Source organism: Molothrus ater, chromosome 10 (assembly GCF_012460135.2).
Source record: "Molothrus ater isolate BHLD 08-10-18 breed brown headed cowbird chromosome 10, BPBGC_Mater_1.1, whole genome shotgun sequence".
Classification (NCBI taxonomy): Eukaryota; Metazoa; Chordata; class Aves; order Passeriformes; family Icteridae; genus Molothrus; species Molothrus ater.
The window spans coordinates 5,004,102-5,026,193 of NC_050487.2; the positions used below are offsets into that span (position 1 = coordinate 5,004,102).

Genomic DNA, 22,092 nt, shown 5'->3' on the forward strand with positions numbered 1-22,092 from the left:
CCATCCAGGGATGTGCAAGGAGGGAGAGGTGGCTTTGTGATGGCAACACGTCCCAGGTCCCAGGGTAAAACTACCCCTGGCAATGCCTACAACTCCCATCCAGCCCTTCCCTCCCTGGCAGCAGGGAATTGGGCACCAGGGAGGAACTCCCAGATGTGACCACCACAAGGAACCCCAAAGAAAGCAACAGAGAGCAGGCTCAGGCTCTGGTTAGCTGGATATATTTCTCTTTGTTGGTGTCTCAGGTTGGTTTTCACAGAACACTTTGCAGTAGAGGAAAACGCGGATTCGCAGCCCACAGGAGCAGCGCTGGCACCTCTGCTCCCATCCCTGCTCTGCCTGTCGGCTTTCACCGCTTCCATCCATCACTTGGATTTGCTTAAACCCTTTTTTTTTAATTGTGTTTGGCTTTTTTTATTTTTCCCTTTTTTTTTTTGTTCTTTTTAACCATTTCTCAAGCTTTCTCCAAAGGAACAGCCACTGGCTCTCGGCTTGCAGGAGACTACGGAAGAGCTCTGGGACATGGGGGATGGTTTCCTTCTTCCACCTCGCAGCTGACTTTGTCGAGATCATTTTTCCAACTCGATTTTTTTTATTACAAAAATAAAAAAATGCTCCAACTATCAGTTTTACAAGGCATACAAAAATCTCTAAAAGGGCAACACAAGCGCAAGGTGCTGAGGTACGAAAACCTGAGGTAGTTTTTCTGTGTGTGTGTGTGTGTGTTGGGAGGGTTTATTTGGGTTATTTTTTCATTTGAAGCCAATTTTGCTGGTTGGGTTTTCCAGCCCTGGGCTGACAACCTCTTGTAAATCTGGTTTTTTCACCCATTTCCCCCTCCTCTCCCTGCAACAGGGATCTTTTCCCCAAAGATCCCAGTCCAAAGCGGGCAGGGCTGGTGCTGCCCATCATTCTCCAGCAATGTCAGTGCTGGGCAGTGATGGAGAGAGGACAGACAGACAGACAGAAAGGGGGGACAGAACGGATGCAAACCCCGCTTTTGGAGTCCAAAGCAAAGAGGAAAGGGTGTGTGAAGGAGAGGAACGATTCCTACACGAGGAATCTTCTTAGCTCCTACAGGCCCTGCTCTTCTCAAAGCCCTTCAGAAATTGCTTTTTAACACTTATTTAGTATTTTTTTCCCTGCTGGCGATCCTACAGCTCTGCTCTACGGTGCATTAGAGAACCAATGAACCAGCTCCTGCCATTAAACCTCTAGAAAAGCCTGCTTTTGCTAAAAACAAACAGCCCCCCCTCCCCCAAAAAATTTTTAAAAAGTGAGTTAAAAAATAAAATCTTACAAAACTTAAAAATCGGCGTTAGTTCCGTTACTGATATATTAATTCTAAATTAACGAGCGCCGCGGCCCCCCCAGGCCGGGCGAGCTCCTCGGGGGTGGAATGGGCAGGTTTGGGGAGAATTCCAAACTAAACACCACCTCTCTGTGCCTGTGTTAGTCCGACTGAGCGGCGGGGGAGCGGCGGGGAGGCGGTGGATAAGGCGGAAGCTGCGGGCTGGAGAGAGCCCCCCGTGCCCCGGGCTGCCAGCCGGCGGGCTCGGGGCTCTTTGGTTTGTCCCCTGGCCTGCTGGGGGCCGGCGGTGGCGGCGGGGGTTACATTCGTCGGGCGGTGCTGGCGGGAGCCTCACTTGCCGTGCTGCGAGGCCGCGGCTCCCTGAGCGTGTTTGTGCTCCTGCTGCTTCACCTGCTGCACGATTTCCCTGATCTTGCGCTGGGCAGTCTGGCAAGGGGGCAAGAAACAACACCAGAGCTGAGCCCCCACCAACCCTACAGCACCACAACCCTACAGATTCTAACACCAGGCCAGGCATGTGATTCTGTGATGCTTCTGCCTTGCTAAAGCGAAGGTTTGGCTTGTTCTTCCATCACTCGAGATTTTGAGGTGTCACCATGCCCTCGCAGTCATGAACCCAGCCTGGTTAGAGGCACCCAGGTGGGATGCAGGAGCCATTCCCACCCCGTGTCCAAGGCACAGATTTTGGCTGAATCGAGCCAATCTTTAGTTTTAATGCAGCCAAAAACCCCTTTGGTGCATCCTGGGTGCATAGAAACCACTCAGAGCAGCTTAAGGGACTGCTGTGCTTGGTGGCCTTCCTCAAAGTGGGAATGCTGGGAGAGCCATGGCCAAACCTTACCTGACTGGCAAAGAAATGCCCAATGATTTTGACGACAACCTCCTCGTTCTCGTCCGGGGTTTGGTCTCGCGGCACGATGACTTCTGCGCTCGTTAAGTTCTGCAGTTCATTCACCTGAGCAAATGAGAGATCCAGGTTTTGCTGTGGAGGAGCCAAAATCCTCCACTGCTGGTGCCTTCCCAGCTCTGAGCCAGGACGTGGCACCAGGCTGCTGTGGCTCACACCCTGTCCCCTTGGGATGGCTGCCATCCAAAAGCCACCCCCAGGACAAAGGGACTGAGACATCACTGATACCACAGAGCACCCGGCCAGAGGTGAGGTGATGGGATGGATAGGGGATGGATAGGGGATGTCCAGCCCTCTATTCCCAGGCCAGGTGGGACCCCACACACCCCCACCTACCGTCTTGCCACCTTTGCCGATGACGCGGCCGGCAGCAAAGGAAGGCACCTTGATGTGTGCTTCGAGCTTCACTTCTTCTTTCGGGTTAAAGAAGTTTTCCTCTTTCAGTTTCCCAAATATTCGCCCCTGGGCCTGGAGAGGGCACAAAAGGGACACAGAGGTGGTGGGCAGCATCCTGGAGGTGGCCTGCTGTGCCCTTCATTCCCACAGGTAATGATGTGGTCCCAAAACTGTGGTCCCAAGCTGAGAAGCCCCCCTGGCACGGTGGGGACCAAAGGGATGCTCTCCCCTTGCCCCTACCCATGGCCCCAAGCCAGCCTCCCCCCCTGTGACCATTGTACCTTGAACTGAGCCTCAGGTGGCCCCGTGATGATCACCATGCGCTCACTGGCATCGGGACCTTCTGCTGGGGCAATCTGCAGAAGGATAGGAAGGAGTGTGAGTGTGAGTGTGAGCCCTCCTTTGGCAAGACCTCCCCTCTGTGGGATGTGCCCCCATGCAGAGACACCCCCCATGCAGAGACACCCCCCTACCCGAGCAGCGGTGACAATCAGGATGCTGCAGGACTGGTTTCTACTCATTTAGGGAGCAAAACCATTCACCAAGGGCTCCCTTCTCTGCCCTCAGCAGTGGGAAGGGGAAACTGAGGCACAAAGCCCCGACCCAGCCCCTCATTCCCACTGACCTTGATGGAGGCGCCAGCAAACCGTGCCAGCTGCTTGATGTGCTGCCCCTTCTTCCCAATGATGGCCCCCACTGCCTGTGTTGGGATGAACAAGTTCACAACCTCCTGCTCTGGCAGCTGGAAAGGGCAGGAAGAGCCAGAGGGTCAGGGGAACAGCTGGGCCGGGGGCTGCTTCCCCCTGCCAGCATTCCAGCCTTGAAGAGGTGGGGGGCCAGGTTGGGTTCTGTTGAGTTGTGGTCCTGCCCTCCCACAAGGTGCCCAAGGAAGACCTCATGGCACATTTGGGGAAGGGAAACTTACAGGGTGCTGATGGGGGAAGGCTCCAGCTGGGGGGGCTCCGTACAGACTCGACAGATAGGCTGAGGAGCCCTGTGGTGGGAGAGGAAACGAGGGGCAGTGACATCAGTGATGTCCTCAAGGTGCCAGCCCCTTCCCAACAGCCCCACCCTGACATGGGGAGTGTGTCAGCACCAGGAGCAACACGAGGGACACAGTGACCACAGGCACATCCAGGGATGAGCTGCAGCCCGGATCCTGTGCCTATGGCACAGCACGAGGCTGGGATGGGGATGGGAGCTCCCAGTTAACCCCAGTCCCTCCCCACTGCTGCTTCTTTGGCTTTGTCCCGCTGATGTTTGTATCAGAAAAAAATCTCCTTCTGGCCTCAGCAGGGGGCTTGAAAAAGGCCACACAAAGCTTTGGGGTGAAGGACCCCACACCAAACACTGCCCTTCAGAGACCTGTCCCTCTCCTCTCCATCACACCCATAAATACTTCCCACAGCTCTCTCCCAGAGGTTGTGGATACAGGCACAGCACCTGCCCTCCACAGGCTGAGAGTGACCAACCAACCCTCCTGGAGCCCTCCAGAGCCACCACACACCCCCACATCCTCCCAGCACTCACCGTCCTCCTCCGCCCGCTCTGCTGCTGGCATTCCAGGGAAAGAAAACAGCACAGGTAAATTAACCCACAGCTCAGAATAAATTATTTAGGGACCAATGGAGGCAGCCCACGGTGCCTGAGTGACCTGGGATGGACCTTCTCCACCAGCACCTTGGCCATCCTGTTCTGGCACTGCACCATCCCTGCCCACTGTCACCTCAGGCCAGTGGTGGGCTTGGGGTCAGGACTGAAGACCACCTACATGGTTTTCCCATGCTCTCTTCAGAGAGCAGCACCCTTGGGGCACAGCCAGTCCTTAAACACTGGTGGAACCCAGATCAGCACAACCCAGGGATGCAGGGATGCAGCACAACACAGGGATGCAGCTGATCTTCTCGGTGGTTGCCACCTTCATTCCCTGTCCTCTCCACTTTGCTACTGCAATGAGCATCCTCCCCAAAATGGCTGAGAGTCAGAGCTCCCCATGAGGTGGCTCCTACAGCTCCAGTATCCACCCAAACCCACGAGCCCCAGGCACCAGGAACACGCCACACTTACTGCAAAGGGGTGGTAGGGGGTGGCAGCTGCAGCCCCCCGGGCCCCAGGGGGGGATGGCAGCATGGACAGCCCTGTGGAGAAGATGCCCAAAGCACTGAGGTTCAGCCCTGGGATCAGGTTGGCCTGTTGCTGGGAAAGGAAAGACATGGAGAAAGGTGTGAAAGGTGAAGGAGTACTGGGCTTCTCAACACAGGCATGGGCAAGGCCCAACCCCTGTTGTTTTGACTGGGAGATCAACCCCACTGATCTCCACTGTGAATTTTTGTGCAGTGGAGCAGGCACGGGGGAGGGCTGGGCTTACATTGACGGCCACCACGTCACTCTCGTAGGCCTCGCGCAGCTTCTTCATGATCTCCACCTCGGCGTTGGAGCAGGCCTCGGTGCTGCCCTTCACCGTGATGGTGCGCTCAGGGTTGTAGATGGTCAGGTCCTGCAAGCTGCCCCACAGGACAATCCAGAGACATGGTCACATCCCTTCTTCAAGTCAAGGAAAACCCCAGGAGAACTCAAATCACAGCTGAGAGTTCCCCACGGGACAGAGTGAGAGCCACGCGCCCTCTCCCTGTGCGACACCTGGGATGAGGAGCTTCCACCTGGGATAGGGAATGCACATGGGAGGGCACAGCTGCTCTGTTTTCCAGCTCCATGTTGGACAGAATGGCGTGGCCTGGCGTCCACCAGGACTTCGCTGGATCATGGAATCATGGAATGGTTTGGGTTGGAAGGGATTGTGAAAGTGCATCCAGTTCCATCCCCTGCCATGGGCAGGGACACCTTCCACTAGACCAGATTGCTCCAAGCCCTGTCCAACCCGGCCTGCAACACTTCCAGGGATCCAGGGGCAGCCACAGCTTCTCTGGGCAATCTACCACCCTCACAGGAAACAATTCCTTCCCAATATCCCATCTAACCCTGCCATCTGACCGTGGGAAGCCATTCCCCCAGTCCTGTCACAGGAACTTACGGGGAGATGGTGATCTTTGTGCCTGTGTCCTGCTCAATCTTCTTGAGGTTGCGGCCCTCCTTGCCAATCAACCTCCCCACCAGGCTGTTGTGTGCCAGGATTTTCAAGGGAATCTCTTCTGCTCTAAAATGGATTAAGAAAAAAAATAAAATCTGAAGGTCCAGCTAGTCAGGCAACACCGAAATTTCCAGCCACAGGTACTAAGGATGTGTTGGAAAGGAGAAGGACCACCACCACCGTGTCCCACCATGCTTTGGCCGATCCAGGAGCACTCACGATTTCGTTTCATCAGCCTCCTTCTGCATGATGTCCAGGATCATGCGGCACGCTTCCGAGCACCCCTCTGGCGTGGCGTGGATGGTGATGGGCTTCTCGGCAGCGCCGGCGTTCTCCTTCCGATGGATGTCGACCCTGCGGTGAAACAACGAGCAGAGAGGAGCCCCTCAGATGGGTCTGGGGTCACACAGAGGGTTTTAAGAGCTCAGGAGCTGAGAAAAACTCATTTCAACACTTGCTCAAGCTGTGGGGTGAACCTGGGTGTCAGCTGCATCTATCAGCACCTGGCTCACGCAAGCCCAGGCAGTGCTTGGTTTCGGGCGGTTTGGATCGGTTTTGGACCACGTTCGCCTGTAGGACCCGAGGTCCTGGAAGCTGAGGGGTGTCACAACATCAACCAATGCATAGAGGGGGGCAGAACAAATCCTCAACTGGACAAAAGCCCTGAGCAACCTGGTCTATCATCATCATCTCTGCCGCCAGCCCCGCTTGGAGCAGGAGACGGGATCAGAGGCCCTGCCGAGCTCCGCCTCTCTCTGCACAACACCCGAGGCTGTCCAGCGAGCACGTCCTTGGGCACAGAGAGCACTTACCCGTGGGCAGCGTCTGTCTGTCCCGACACGGAGGCACCCGGCAACAACAGCGCTGGTACTCACGCCCTTCCCGGGGGGACCAGCAGGCTCCCGTGCGCAGCGGCAGGGACCGTGCTCTACTCCTCTGGTCCTCCCTCAGCTCATGGCGGGAGGAGGCACGGCCTCCAGCTCGCTCCTCACGCTCAACCGTACCTGGCAAAGCCCTGAGAGAGAGGGAGAGAGGAAAGCAGGGTAGGAGACTCCCGCACCTCGACCACGCGCCTTGGGCAACAGGGGGAGGAACGCTTGTGTCTTCTCCGCGCGATCCACGCGCTCTTCCCGCCGGAGGGTGATGCCGTGCGGCCATCCTGCCATGGGCCACCACCTTGGTGTCCCTGCCACTGCTGCAGCCAGGGCCAGATCTTCCGAGCAGGCGTGGAAGTGGCAGCTCAGCCACTCTGGAATGCTGCCGGCGCTCAGCTCCCACACAGCGGGTGCCGTCCGGCCACATCTCCGAGGTTCTGTCCTGATGGGATCATCCGGGATGCTGCTGTACGTGCCAGGCCAAGGGCTGCGGGGCAGAGTCACCACACAGTGCCATGCTGGGATGCTGAGGGGTCCAGGTGGGTTTGCACAGGTCAACTCTTCAAGAGCCAGCACACTGGAACATGGACGGTGGAAGGGGAGCAGCTTTCCCTGCCTGCTCCAAAGGGACCCAGAGTGGTTCCATCCAAGCACTGAACAGGGAGGGAAGACAGCGTGATTCCCTTTGTAGGCTCCATCTCTCCAGATCTTCTGTGGCTTCAGATGGTGCTCCCAGCCATGGAGCTCCCTCAGGTTGGCCTGGAGGATCCGTTCCCAGCAGGTACAGGGACACTTGCTGCCACCCCTTCGATGGGGACAGGGTGAACAGGTCATGACGGCCACATGAGGTGATGACAGACCAGGCTGATGCTCCCAAGGTAGGGGGAATTGATGAGGAATCCCAACAAGCCCCACAGATGGGAGCCACACAGCAGCTGAGGCTGGTGGAGAGAAGAACATGGCTGAGCCTTCCTTCCAGAGAGGGACCAAGTGCCAGGGAAGTGCTGAATGGAGGCATCGAGGTGATGAGGACCTTGGACAAGCCTCAGAAAGGGGCACAAGCCAGGTTCCTGGCTGACCAACCCATCCCATGGGATCACCAGGTTCAGGATGATGAGCACAGAAGACACATCCCCCATCTGGATGTGTGGGCACGAGCTCACTTGACAGAGAGAAGAAGGGATGCCAGGAAGGGGCCACTGATTTCAGGCATGTCCCACCCCAGAGAGCTGGAGAAGGAAGAGCTCTGGAGCTCCCAGCATATCCCAGTGCCACTGCTGAACTGCTCCATTCCAACAGGAGGATGGAGAAGGGGACTTTCAGAACCTTCACCCCATCACCAGGTGCCGCAGGGAGGGATGACCAGGGCTGGGGGGACAGGGTTTGCCAACAGTGCAGCAGGAAAAGCCTCCAAGAGACCTTAGGGTGGGCTGGGAATGCTGCAGGGAGTGGCTGCCATGAGGGACAGCCCTCTCCAGGTGGACAACAGTGTGCTTGTAGGGTTATCCTGGTGCCATGGCTGCTGGGTAGCCATGATCCTCTCCTCATGGAGCTCCAAGGGCTGTGGAAGGTCACCTGCTGGGGTGGGCTCTTGCTCTGGGTTTCTTCATGGAAAAACATGGCTCAGCTTGGGGACTGTTTTGCCTCCTGGGGCTCAGAAGCATCTTTGGGATCTCTGTGTGTGGAACCAGGGGTGAAATCCAACGTGACCAGAGGAATCCAGAAGGCAGCATCGCTCTGGGGAGGAGCAGGGGCCGGGCAACAGGATGTCACCCTCAGATCATCACCGGTGGATGAGGGTGGCCTGGGCAGGGACAGAGTGTGGGATGACACCCAAAGTGAAGGACAGGGGCTCCTGTGACTGCCTGGGATGGATTCCTGAGGGTCCCCTTCACCCAAGCCTGAGCAGAGGCAGTGCCTCACTGCAGGCAGGGCAGGAGAGGGCAGAGCACTGAGCAGGACCTTCCTCCATGACCCGGGTCTTCAGGGCAGGCACACGGAGCCACCCCACCAGAGGGACAATTCAGTGGCAGAAACTGCTCCAAGCAACTACATTTGCTTTCATGGCTGGGAGAAACTGGCACCTTCCCACCTTCCTTGCTAGGCTCAGGGCTTGGAAAGGACAAATTCTGTTCTTGGGTGGTGAGGACACAGCTACACCTGCTGCTCATCCCAGCAGGACTCACCTGGAGAAGGGCTTGCAGCCAACCAGGATCTGCTCACGGCTACCATGCCCTGGGGCAAGCCAGGCTCCAAGAGCTCCTCTCCCTACTCCTCTGCCCCCTTTCCATACAAACCTCTTCCTGCCAACCCAGCACCAGGGTTTGGCTTGTCTTTCTACCTCCAGCCACACTACTACCAAAGATTTGCCTCTGAAAACTCCTCTGAGAACTAGGATGCTCTGGGACAGGACTCCTACGTCCCATGGGATCACCAGGTTCAGGATGATGAGCACAGGAGAAGACAGCTTGGGGTTAAACACAAACACACCTGGGCAGGAACAAACCATGCAGGAAAACCATGCAGAGAATGAGCGGTGAGATCAGAATAGCAACAAGAGAAACATGGAAAACTTTGGCAAGACAACCCCACTTTTTTGGTTTTTTTCCTTTTTTAGTTCAAAAATAAACATGTTAATGGCTAAAAAAGGCTTCACACAGTTACAAAAGCCCATCCTTCTTGTGGCAGTGCTCCCACAGTGTCCCTTTCCCCTCAACAGCTCTAGCCCACATGGGATGAGCAGGATGAGCAAATCCCAAGAACCACACCACTGCACTGAGAATTCACCTTTAGGATTTTATCCCCAAACTTGCCATTTCTCCCTAAAGCCTCATCCCCAGCTGCTCTCATGAGGCTTTAGGAACTCATTCCAGGCCTTTTTCCAGTGTGCATCCCCCTCCTGCAGCACCCAGACCACCCTGGCCAGCGGGAATGGTTCAGCACCTGAGCTCTGCCACCACCCCAAGGAACCAGCAGTGGCTGGCACTCCAAAGCCCCCAGGGCAGGGAGAACCCGAGCTGGGACCTACAGCACCCTAGGGAAGGAAACAAAACCATTGGAAGTACTTACTTGGACTGGGTTTGCTTAGTAAGGTTCTTTATGGTCAAGCCCTCCTTTCCTATGATCGCACCAACAAACTGCGTGGGCACCAGCATCCTCAGTGGGAACTCGAGCTGTTTGGGCTGTGAGGAGCCCCCTGGGGAGGAGCCCCGCTCCCTGGAAGAGTGGCCCCCGCGGCGGGATCGCTGGGGGGGCGGAGGGGAGCTCACCTCTTCATCCGGGATGTAGGAAATCTTGAAGGAATAGTTCTCAAACTGCTGGTCGCTCAGCTTCTCTATTGCTCTGCAAGGCAGGAGGTGCAGGGGTGGTGAGGGGCTCCCCAGGACACCTCCAGCACCCCCACCTCATGCAGAACATGCTTCTTAACTTGCATCTTCCTTCCTCCCCAGTCTGGAGAATGTGGCCATGGGAAGCCAGAGCCCCACGCTTTTCCCACGAGGAGCAAGCCCCATAACCTGGTGGGACATCATTCCCCTCCACATGGGCCATGCCAAAGCTGGCACACGACTTTTCTCCCCAGCAGAGGTAGGATGGCAGCCCAGGGACCTGCCCCTTCACCTGGGCAAAGTCCTTGCCTGGAGCTACCACGCAGCATGGGGATGGTCTCACAGGCTCTTTGGACAAGGCAAAGGTGACAGAGCAGCTCGGAGCCACCAGGAGAAGGATGCAGCACGTGGTGCCCCCTCTGTTGGGAACTCCCTTCCCAGCTGGATGAGGCTGGGAGGCAGCACTGGACTCTTCATCCCCAAGCCCCTCCTCAGCTGTGATGTTTGGCCACGCTGGCATCTGCCATGACCCTGCTTGGCTCCAGCTTTCCCTGCTCCTACCACATCCCACTGCTGACAGATCACAAGCAGCTCCTTCCAGGCCTGAATTCCACATCTTCTGAGGACTCCTGCAACTCCACCACCCTTTTCCTAAGTCCAAAAAGCCTCTTACCCCAAAGCATTAAGCACTGTGCTGGGGAAACTCTGTCTTCCATTATTGCCACAACTCCCAAGACCCTGGTGGGATTTTTGGGGCTGTCCTGTGCAGGACCAGGATTTGGACTCAGTGATCATTGTGGGTCCATGATCTAAGACACTCATGTCATGTTTATCTGTGGTCCACAGCACATCCAGCCAGGCTGGAGGAACCAGAAGGATTTTCCTCTGCCCTCCTGAACCAGCAGATCACTGTCCCCATCTCTGTCCTCACTTATGCAATGCCACAATGGGTCAACTCAGATGGGAAACTGACAGAACATCCATCAACAAATGGACTCACAAAAGCTCTTTGTGGCCTGGGATCTGCTCTTGACCATATAAAAAATACCCTGGCCACTAATAATAATAAGCTCACTACTTACTGGCTGGTCTCCAGCACAGGGCTGAGGTCTCTACAAGACTGGAACAAAACATTTTGTTTGGAACTGTACTTCCACTTTGAAATAATGGGTACTACCCCATCTCCCATGCCAGGGGAGAAGGCAGAGGACAGCCCAGTGGTGGGACAGCTTAGAGAAGCCTGGAAGATACCTGGGATTCCTTGGGAAAGCTGGTGTGGTGTGAAATCACGGGCAAACCAAACCAAACTCACACTTTTGCCTCTTCCTTGGTGGCGTAGGTCACGTTGACAACGGCAGTTTCTGTGTCTGTGTTCACTGTGGGGGCAAGAGAAGCAGAGTTGGAGCAGGGATGGGAGAGGTGTCACTGCTGCTCTCAGCATGCTCCAGAGGGGGGGATACAGCTGGGATGGGGGGAGGGAGATGCCTGTGCCATGGCACGCCTGGGCACTCTGTGTTTTCCCCTGGGCACCCTTTGTTTTCCCCCAGCACAAGGACTGAGCTGGATCCAAGGCTGGATCCAAGCAGAATGCAAGGCTGGACATCCCTGACCCACCAGTGGATCCCAAGCTACACTCAGCTCATTTCTGCTTTCAATTTTTCAGGGACCAGGAGCATTCCCTTGGATGGTGGATGGATGGCCCACATCATCCCACCAGCAGGGTTTGGTTATCCAGCATTTCAGACCAGTGCTGCTGGTCTGGTTATCCAGCATTTCAGACCAGTGCTGCTGGTCTGGTTATCCATAGGTTTCACCCCAGGGGGCTTCCTGCAGCCTGGGCAGAGCTGGGGAGCAGCACTGGGAATTTTGCAGGGATGAGGACCATGCTGGACCATCTTACCTTGCTCTACGTTCTCCACTGTGCCATACTGAGCTAAGAGGCCATCCAGCACCTAGGGACAGAGCAGCAAACAGCACAGGTGAGGCCCCAAGCAGGCAGGGCAGGAGCCCACCCCACCCACAAACACCCTCCAGCACCACCCACCTGCATCCCATCATCCCAAAGCTGAGCCAGCACTCCAAGCTGGCCCCCAGCCCTGCCACCCAAAAGCAGGCAGGAGCTGGAGCTCAGTTCAGGCTCCCTCCTGAGGTTACTGGGAAGTTAAAGGGTAGCCCACATGCAGGCCATGTGCTCCAGCAGCACAGCTCATGCTGCTGGAGAAGGAGATGAACAGGATGTTTTCGGGATTTTTGGGATCAGCCACTTCTTACCTCCCACTGTAGGTGGGGAGGGATGTTTCGGATCTGGATCTTCCTGCTCCTGCAAAGACAAAGCCCTGGGTTAGGGTCTGCAGGCACCTCAGAGCAGAGGGAAAAGCCTCTCTGGGAATCAGCAGCTGTAACAGCTTCCCAAAGCATCCCACCTCCCCACACCGAGCCAGGGCAGCTCATCCCCAGGGAGAGCCATTTCTCCTCTCTGTGCCCTGGTCACCACTGGGGCTGAAGCTCTCTCTGGAACGCTCCCTCCTCATGCTGGCTGTCAGGTTTCCAAGGAAACCTCCTGAAAGGAACCTCTGCAGAGCCATGACCGCACAGGGATGCACAGACAGCCCTGCCCACGCTGCTCTGGGCTGGGAACAGGACCCCAGCCTGGCCAGGGCCAGCCCTGCTAAACCCTGAGGGGAACTCTCAAAAGTACATCCAGCTGAGGCTCACCACTTCCCAGCAACGTGGGGCTGCTTTCCTGAGGGAAACCCAAATAAATATCCCTGTAAGCCTGAGCCTGGAGATGGCCAACACACCCAGCCTTGTCCATGGCACTTCCAAACTCACATGACAGCATGGCTCCCTCCCAGCCTGGCTGTGGTTCCATTCCCAGCCTGGACATAGTTTAATTCCCAAACTGTGGTTGCATTCCCAAGCTGGCAATGGCTTCATTGCCAGCCTGGCTGTGGCTGCACAGGAAGCCCTGCCAAGGCTTCCCAAGGGTGAGAGCCCCCAGACATCTCCTCAGCCTGGCTGTGGGATGTGCTTGGGCAGTGCTAAGTTCTGACACAGCCCAATCCATGGAGGATCCAGCCAAGCCTTGAGCCACAAGCCACCCTGCTGCCACAAAGGAGGAAAATCAGAAAGAAAGGCTTCGAAACATCAAGCCTGCTCTCCTTGTCAGGCTAGCCCCTTGCAAGTTCCCATGTGCAAACAATTCTAGTGTGAGCAGTTCATTAGCATAACAATCTATTCCTAGGTGAAACACAACTAACACCTGTGTTAGGTAAAAGCTGCTTTTACACCGTTAGACAGAAAAATGAAAACTATCTCTCACAAACAACTTTTCGTACTTTGGGAGTTTGAGTGCCCTCCAATAGACACATCTCACCCCTGAGATGATGGGTGCCACACTGTGAGGCCAGAGGGCCTGAACAAATCCCAGCGAGTCCCAAACCATTGGAGAGAGCTGGACACACTGCCCAGTGACTCCCACCACCTCCCAGACCCAAACCCACAGGGGCACCTCCACCCCAAGGTGCCACTGCTCAGCTCCAAGCCAAAGCATCACCACAGCCACCTTCCTCTCCCATGTGGGAACCACTGGGATGGCCCAGGTTGGACCATGGAGGAGCTGCTCCCCATTTGGGGTTCATTTGGCTCAGCCCACCTGTCCCCAAAGCCCAGGAGCCCAGGGGACACAGGGAACTTGGAAGGGGCACATCCAAGAGAAACCAGCACAGCAGCTGGACAAATCCCTTTGCCACTCCTGGAAAAGCCCTGCCTTGAATTGAATTGCTCCAGAGCCATAATTTCCCTACTCCTCTGCTAAGGGAAATGCAGGAGAGATGCCAGAGCAGCCCTGGTCTCCCCAGGTGCTGCCTCACCCTCCCAAAACACCCAGACAGAAGGACCACAGCAGGTGCCACATATCCCCACTTCCCAACAGGACATGGCAGCATATTCCCACTTCCAACATTCATCCAAACCAGAGCACAGCATTTAAAGACACCCAAAGGGCACTCAGGCTTCAGCTCCCATGGGCAGCATTCCCAGCAGCTCAACATCACCACTCAACATTTAAGACAAGGTTATTACTCCTACTGGGTGTGCTCATGGCTCTCTTGTAACTCCACACCTGGATGAAGCAGTGCTGGACCACACACAGCCATCACTGATGGAGCCAGGGATGCACATCTGGAGCCATGACAGGTTGGATGAGTTATTCCCAGGGGCATGGGAATAACTCATCCATTCCCAACACCACTGCCAGGAGAACTTTGTGGCAGAAACCCCCTTTATATTTTATTTTAGTTTCGTTTTCCCAAAGCCCAGGGGTTGATTCCAGGGCACGCACAGAACGCCAGCACAGGAGCTGGTGATGGCCACGTTTCACCCACCCTGTTTTGCAGCAGACTGGTGGGAATTTAAGGAATGAAATAAATCCTAATAACCAGATGGGGGAAAAACACTCAGCTGTGTGATGCAACCGGCCCTGCTGTAGTGAGTGCCCTCAGATAACCTGGAGAGCTGCAGCCCTCTGGCTCTTCCCTACCTCCACACACCCACCCCGCTGTCTCAGCAGCTTCAAGGGCTGAAGAAACCAGGTTCAGCTGCTTTTTTTTTTCCTTCTAAATCGATCCCAAACTAGTCCTGCTCACCAGCAGCTCGAGGAGGAAGCAGCTCCTCCACCCCAGAGCAGGGTTTGGGTGGCAGGAGCTGCTGGCAGCACAGGGAGGATCAAGCAGTGAGTGAGGAGGTAAAGTGGGCTTGTGAAATAATCCAGGATGGGGCTGTGTGTCCTCTCATGCACCCACCAGAGCAGAGTCATGGGGCTGGCATCACAGTCCTGCAGGGAAAGGGGATGGAAAACCAACCCCCAGCCATCCACGCCCTGCCAGCATCACCACTGCTACCTGCACTTGCTGAAATCATGCAGTGAAACAGGAAAGCCTTAAAACTTGGGGTTTATTCCCCAGGATCAGGAGGATTGAGGGGGTTTTGGCACAATCCCCCCTTTTCCAGCACGGCTTCCAGGCAAATAGTGGGTAACAACCCCCTTGGAATCCAGGGACACAGAAGGACAAGCATAAAAATGTCATGAAGTTGTGAAATGAGAATGAGCCACCAACTCCCTGCCCAACACCCACAAGCCCAGCCTGGATTTTCCATGGATCACCCACCCATCCCTTAGTCAAGGTGAAGCTCCACAGGGGCTTTGTCTCCCACAAATTTGGGAACTAGAAACAAGTTGGCTTCAATATAAGCTCTATAAAATAATAATAAAACCTCAACAAAGTAATCCAGTAAGAAAGTAATATTGTGATAGAATGCTATATAGTAATATCATACAATAATATAGAAAAATAATATATAATGGTATGTATATATTATATATACATATATATATGTATATATATGTATTATATATATAATACATATATTCTACTATTTTATAGATATATATGTAAAATATATAAATATATTCCACTAAATATATTCCAATATAAAATATATAAATATATTCCACTATTATATATATATATATATAAAAAATAGTGGAATATAAGGGATGCTTCAGCACTCTCTGCCTTAAAAAACACAGATTTTTTTCCTACTCACACTTTGTAATATCTTACTATAATAAAGCTTAAAGGGATTTTATCACCTTCCACCTCAGATCAGTGCTGAGGGCAAAGAAAACATGCTCTGCCACCTCCTGTTTTCCATAAAAATCAATTTTCAAGAGAACTGGGGAAAAAAAGCAAAGGGAAAACATGCTGAAAACCCAGTGGGGGCTCTGCCTGCCTTATGAAATATTTGTCCCAGGCAAGAAAACATCTACCAAAAAAAAAAAAAAAAAAAAGATTCCCATCATCAGGCAGGGATCAAACTCTGTCCCAGCTGAATTTTCCAGCTCGGAGCCTGAGCCAGCCACAGCCCCCTGACCAGACAGGGGAGGAAGTGGCTGCTGGATTTGTGATTGCTCATTATTACATCTATTTACATCTATTTTCTGCCTTTACTGGGGCTGTCCTGAAGGAGTTTTGCTGCCCCCCAAGCCCACCCAGCAGCAGCTCCTGCGGAGCAGAGCATTAAAGAGCTGCCCCAGTTTCCACCAGTTGCCAGGAGGCTGCGGCTGCTCCAGTTCCCCTCCCGAGCCGGGGGCTTTGCTCTTAAGGAATTAAAATCCCGGGCTGGAAAAGGGCCGGGCAGCAGCGCAGAGCCCCGGCCCCGTGCGTGGATCAACAATGGGGATGGACGGGAATCGGGAATCCGGCCCATCTGTCACCGCACACGGCGGGGAAAACAAAAGAGCGACCGGAGGAGGAGGGGGGAAAGGAGAAGGTACAAAAAAGGAGGGGAAAAAACAAAGAGAGCGGGTAAAAATGATGGGGAAATCGATAAATGGGAGCGGTGGGGAGATGGAAAGAAGGGGGAAGGAAAAAGGGGGAAAAGAAGGAAAGGGGAGAAGAGATAAGGGGGAAAGAAGGAGGAAAGGAAGGTGAAAAGGGGGAAGGGAAGGAAAAAGAAGGGGGGAAAGAAGAGTGGAAAAGGAGAGAGGGGGGAAATGGGGGAAGGAAAGTGGGAAAAGAAGGAGGGGGAAAGAAGAGGGGGAGAAAAGGGAAAATGAGAGGGAGAAAGAAAGGGGGGAAGAAAAAAGGGGAAAAGGAAAGAAAGAGGGGAAAAGAAGGAAAGGGGATAAAAGATAAGGGGAAAAAGAGGAGGAAAGGAAGGTGGGGGAAAAGGGGGAAAGGAAGGGAAAAAAGGGGGAAAGAAGAGTGGAAAAGGAGAGAAAGGAAAAGGAGAGGGGGGGAAAAGGGGAAAGGAAAGGGGAAAAAAGAGGGGGAAAGAAGAGAGGGAGAATGGGGGAAAGGGAAAGAGGGAAAGAAGAGGGAGAAAGAAAGGGGGGGAGAGAAAAAGAAAAGAAAAGAAAAGAAAAGAAAAGAAAAGAAAAGAAAAGAAAAGAAAAGAAAAGAAAAGAAAAGAAAAGAAAAGAAAAGAAAAGAAAAGAAAAGAAAAGAAAAGAAAAGAAAAGAAAAGAAAAGAAAAGAAGGGGGAAGGGGGAATGAAGGGAAAAAAGAAGATGGAAAAGAAGAGGGGGAAAAGAAAGGGGGAGAAAAGAAGAGAGCGGAATAGGGGAAAGAAGAGGGGAGGAAAAATGGGAAGAAAATAATGGGGGAAAGAAGGAGGAAAGAAAGAAGTGGAAAAAGAGGGTGGGAAGAATGGGAGGGAAAAGAAGGGGGGAAAAAGAAATCAGGGAAAGGAAATGGGGGTAAATAAACAGGGGAAAGAAGGGATAAAATATTAATGGAAGCAAAGACCCACGTGGAAAGGAATCTAAAGAAAACCAAAACTCAAACACTACCAACTCCCACACCTGCAAATAGAAATGAAATGGAGCAATAAATAAAATAAAATAAAATAAAATAAAATAAAATAAAATAAAATAAAATAATAAAACAAGCACTGGCGTCACCCCTGTCCAGAGCCAGCGCTGGAGTCTGGGAAAGGATCAGTTCCAAGGGGATTCTCCTGGCCAGCCCATTGGGAACAGCATCCCAGACCTATGGGAAACTGGGCAAACATCCAGTGGGCAGCAGAAGGGGGGTTTCCCATCCTGGATGTGACCAACATTGCCCTGGCAACTTTATAAGTATGTCTATATATTAAAAATATATATATAAATTCTCTTTTTGTACATAAATATGTCTTCTTATAAAATTTTATATACTACATAGGAATATTTTGTGTATTTTATGCAATTTAATATCTTTATATGAATGTTTCATATAAACATACATAAATATAAAATCATAGAATAGTTTGGGTTGGAACTTTAGAGTTCATCTAGTCCATATATCTCACAGAAAATGAGGTATTAGAAGTATATTGTTATAGTTATAAAATATATATACATGTACCTTTTATGTAGTGTCTTTATACATGTAATATCGTTTATTTATATCTACATAAAAGATACCAAATACTTTAAACACACCACCGCACATTATTAATTTGTATCAATATGTAACATATTAAAAGTTTTTAAATGTATCTATTTAAGGATACAGGGCTAGGACTGAGAGCAGCCCCACTCCCAGCACCCCAAATTCAATTTTCTGCTCCCTGTGAGCATTTCCAGACGCACCTGGGGAGGTTCCAGGGCCCTCTCCTGCCAAAGCAACGGGAATTCCTCTCTGCTAATTAAGCAGCTCACTAACAACAAGCAATTATTGATAAGGAAAGCAAAGACGGGGTGTCCAGAGGAAGAACAAAGTGCCTGCATGTTCATCACAAGCTTTAACATCACCAACATTTCTGGGTTGAAAAGCACAGGGAAATAAGTAAATAACAAATAAAGCAAAACCACGCAGAAATGAGAATTGAATTGATGCTCAGAAGAGAATTATTTAAGGGTAATTCTTTTTGAAACAGGAGAAAGTGCCACAAAATCACCGCCAGCAAAGCCACTCGGGCAGGCACCAGCACTTCTCCCCCTCCAGCCACCTTTATCTGGGACAAAACCACCCGAGTTTTAGACATAATGATGTATTTGTATATAATAATTTAATATTACAGTGATTTCCAGGCTCCCCTCACTGCTCTTCACATCTCCCTCGTGCTTTCCTTTCTCATTTCTGACAATTATGGCACAAGAAGAAATTAAAAGGCACCTTCACAACCAAAACCCCCCAAATTTGACTGGTTTGGGGACAATAACTGGAGCTCTGCTACTTTTTAAACTCTCATATTAATACAATTCTTGTATACAAGTCAGCACTGGGTTAGCTCAGTTTTGCTTCCCATTTTTCACATTTTCATTTTTCTAAAATGCTCTTTCTTTATACAACTTTGTATGTTCTTTCTTTTCCATCTTTCTTCTCCATTAACACGATTTTTTTAAGATTTTAGGAATACACAACCAATCTTTAAGGAGGAAGATGCTGCTGCTTCCCCCACAGCCACGCTCCAAAAGCAAAATACTCTTGGAGTGGGTTTGCTTCAAGCAAATAAAGAAAGTATACCCTACTTCTGCTGAGTTCAATATCAATTTTAAAAGGATTCAAAAATTGAAAATGTTGATTAAAATATAAAATATAAAGTGATTTTTTTTTTCTTTAATTCCCCAAGGCACAATATACAAGGGGAAACAAACATTTTTGAGGCTGTTGGATACTTCCTAGAGGAGCCCAGACCACTGGGATGGCAGCAGAAGGGCTGATTTTGAACCCGTGGGAGGTGAATCGATGGGCTGGGCAGGACTCAGGCTCCTTCCCACCACTGTCACATTTAATTCCTGCCTTCGGAGAAACAGAAACAACCCCTGTGCCAGCACCTCCCCTCAAGGAATTCCCTTCCCTGCTTCCCGTGGCCAGATGTCCCAGGGGTTTTCCAGCCAGTTCCTTATCCAAATGTATTTCTATGTATACAAATCTATTGATGGCATAGATCTGTATTAGATTTTAATGTAAAAATCAAACATTCCAGGTGAAGTCGGGCATGGAGGGAAGCGCTGGGCACCGGCAGCTCCTCACTCACATCCCCGTGACGCAGGAATGCCCAGGGATGGGAGCCAACCCAGCTCGGGTTCTCCAAACCAATAACCCCAAATTCATTTCAGGAACGGGGGGATTTTTATCATTTCACTCCCTGAAATCCCAGCATCTCTCCGGGACTCAAGCACCACCATAAAAATTGGATTTTCTACAAATTTAAAGAGGGAGGAGGGGGAATAAACACAACCACGTGAGGCTCCGTCCCCTGCCAAAAATCACATTACAAAAATAAAATCTATAATCTACCGAGTCAAGGCACAGCCCCCCAAACTGGGGATATTAATATAAATTAGCAGGGTAGATTTTTTTTGAGCTGGGCATAAAAAGACACCGGCTTAAATTAGATCTCAATAATCGGAAGAAACTTGGGAATAGAAAACTTGGAGCCAGCTGAACACAGAGCGATGTAAAATAAATCAGTATTTATTTCTGGGCCGGTTAAATGGCTTTTTTCTAATTGTAAAACTTGGGAGGAAAAGCAGGCGCACCCCAGCCCCGACGGAGAATTTAAAGATGAATTCCTTGTTTACATCCCCGGCCGCATGGTAAAGGTCGAGCCCTGGCTCCGTACTATCGCCCCAAACTCCCAATTTCTGCCTCCATCCCTCTTCCAAAGTCACCGCCGGCCCATCCTGAGGCTGCTGCAGGGGTTTAGCTGGGAAATGCCGCACCTGGGGATTTCTGGGGGGCTCCTTTGATGGTTTTCTGAAGGTAGGGAGCGTGCAGATCCCTTGCCGAAGACGAAATCCCACTCCGGCACACGTGATGCCGGGCACGAGCCATTCCCCCCCCGTAAGCCTCAATTACACAACAGCATTTCCAACCCCCCCGTCATTTCCAAATTAATACCCCAGCAGCAATCCCGGGCCAAATCCGTACCCCAGCTCCCAGCCCAGGCCGAGCCTCCGCGCCCAGCGAAGCCAAATGACCCGCCCGGAGCAGCCGATGGGGTTTTTATTTTTGTTGTTTCCTTTTATCCCGACACATAACCCGGGGCGGGGGGGGGGGGGTGGAATAAACCTCGGGATGAGGCTACGCCACACGGCGCCGGTGTTTGTTTTCCCTGCAGAACGCGTGTGCCCATCAGCCCGGCCTCGGGCACCTGATGGAAATGAGAGGGCGCGCTCGCCGCGGTGCATTAAATAAAAAACGCTTCACGTTTTGGGGTTCTCCGGCTGGATAAAGCGGGGAGATGAGGTGTTTGGAGAGGGAAAATTGATTAATTACCGACTAAAAAATAATAAGCCTAAGGGTGCGGGTGGCTGCGCTGCCGGGAAAAGCTCCGTCCGCGCCGCGGAAAGTGGGAGGAAAGGGGTTTTCTCGTGTTTTCCTGCTAAATTAGCGGCTGTTTTCCCCGGGAGCGGCGGGGAGCGTGGGGTGAGGGGGCATCACGGGGGTGCCCACCCGTGGGAACGCGGCCGTGGGCCGGCAGCTCCTTCCCCCGCCGCGCTGCGCTCCGGAGCGAAAGTAAAACCGACGGGGCTCGCCCGCCCCCCCGTGCCCCGCATCCCGGAGCGCCCGGCGCGCCCCCCGTCCCGCCGGGATGGACACGGACACCGCGGGGACTCTGGGGGGGACACCGCGGGGTTACCTGAGCTTTTTGGGCACGGAATAATCCACTTCCATCACTTTGCCGTGCAGCTCCACTTTCCCTGCGGAGACAGCGGGGCGCTCAGCATCCCCCCGGGATGGGGCACAGCAGCGTCCCCCCGCCAAATCCCGTCCCACCCCATCCCACCCGATCGGGTCCCACCGCATCCCGACCCCCCGGCCCTCCCGGGCTGTCTCCGCGCCCCCCGCGCCCCCCGGTCCCCCCCGCTCGGCGCCCCCGGGGAGTTGGGGTTGGGCACCTCGTAATCGGGTCCCCGGGGGGGCGCGGGGGGCGGCGGGGCGGCGGGGCGGGGGGCGCCGCGCCCCGGGGGCTCCCAATAAAATCGGAGAAAAAAATCAGCGAAAAATAGAGGCGAGGTCGGGAAGAGCCGGGGCGGGAGGAGGGAGGGAAGGAGGGAAAGGAGGGAGGGAAGGGGGGACCGGGAGATGCCCGGGGAGGGGGCGGCGAGGGGGGTGATGAGGGGGTCGCGGGGGGGATGCGGGGGGCGCGGGGGGGGTCGCTCACCCGAGAGGGTCTCGATGGCCCGGATGGCCCAGTTTTGGTCCGGGTAGTCCACGAAGGCGTAGCCGGACTTGAGGAGGACCTGGCCGGGCAGGGGCAGCTGCCGCTCCCCGAAGAGCTGCCGGAGGTCCTGGGCGGTGGCGGCGGGGCTGAGGTTGCCGATGTACAGCTGGTTCATCCTCCGGCGCCTCATCGGGAGCCCCCCGGGCTCCTCCCCGGGAGCCCCCCCGGCTCCTCCCCTCCCGGGAGCGGGACGGACGCGGGCTCGGGAGGGTCCCGCTCTGCGCCACCGGCCCCGGCCCGGCGGAGCCTCCGACAGCGGCGGGCGGAGCCCGGCCCGGCCCGGCCCCGGGGCCGCCCCGCGGGGGGGCAGGTGGAGCCGCCAGACCCCCGCGGGCACGGGATGGGCTGGGGGGGACCGGCCCCGGGCCCCCCGCCCTTCTGAACGGGAACGCACCGCACCCAGCACCCCCGGGCCCCCGCACCCCGACCCCTCTGCCCTGGAACCCACTGAACGCCATTGGCCCTAA

General features: G+C 53.7%; 1 protein-coding gene across 4 annotated transcripts; it reads right to left on the reverse strand.

Annotated features, from left to right (window-relative positions):
* Nucleotides 1-205: 205 nt before the first annotated feature.
* Nucleotides 206-21,815, reverse strand: IGF2BP2 (insulin like growth factor 2 mRNA binding protein 2). 4 transcript variants are annotated; one of them, XM_054515900.1, is made up of 17 exons: nt 21,566-21,815; nt 21,041-21,101; nt 12,176-12,224; nt 11,805-11,856; nt 11,217-11,280; nt 9,648-9,920; nt 5,923-6,057; nt 5,647-5,769; nt 4,984-5,119; nt 4,683-4,805; nt 4,146-4,169; nt 3,541-3,609; nt 3,241-3,357; nt 2,897-2,971; nt 2,556-2,687; nt 2,154-2,267; nt 206-1,738 (listed from the first exon to the last, which is right to left on the reverse strand). In XM_054515900.1, the coding sequence occupies exons 1-17, from the start codon at nt 21,753-21,755 to the stop codon at nt 1,643-1,645; spliced, it is 1,833 nt and encodes a 610-aa protein (XP_054371875.1). In that variant the 5' UTR covers nt 21,756-21,815; the 3' UTR covers nt 206-1,642. The 4 variants fall into 4 exon arrangements, with proteins under 4 accessions (XP_054371875.1, XP_036244561.1, XP_036244560.1 ...); XM_036388668.2 differs by having other exon boundaries at nt 4,146-4,166; nt 4,683-4,811; nt 21,566-21,814; XM_036388667.2 differs by having other exon boundaries at nt 4,683-4,811; nt 21,566-21,814.
* Nucleotides 21,816-22,092: the final 277 nt, after the last annotated feature.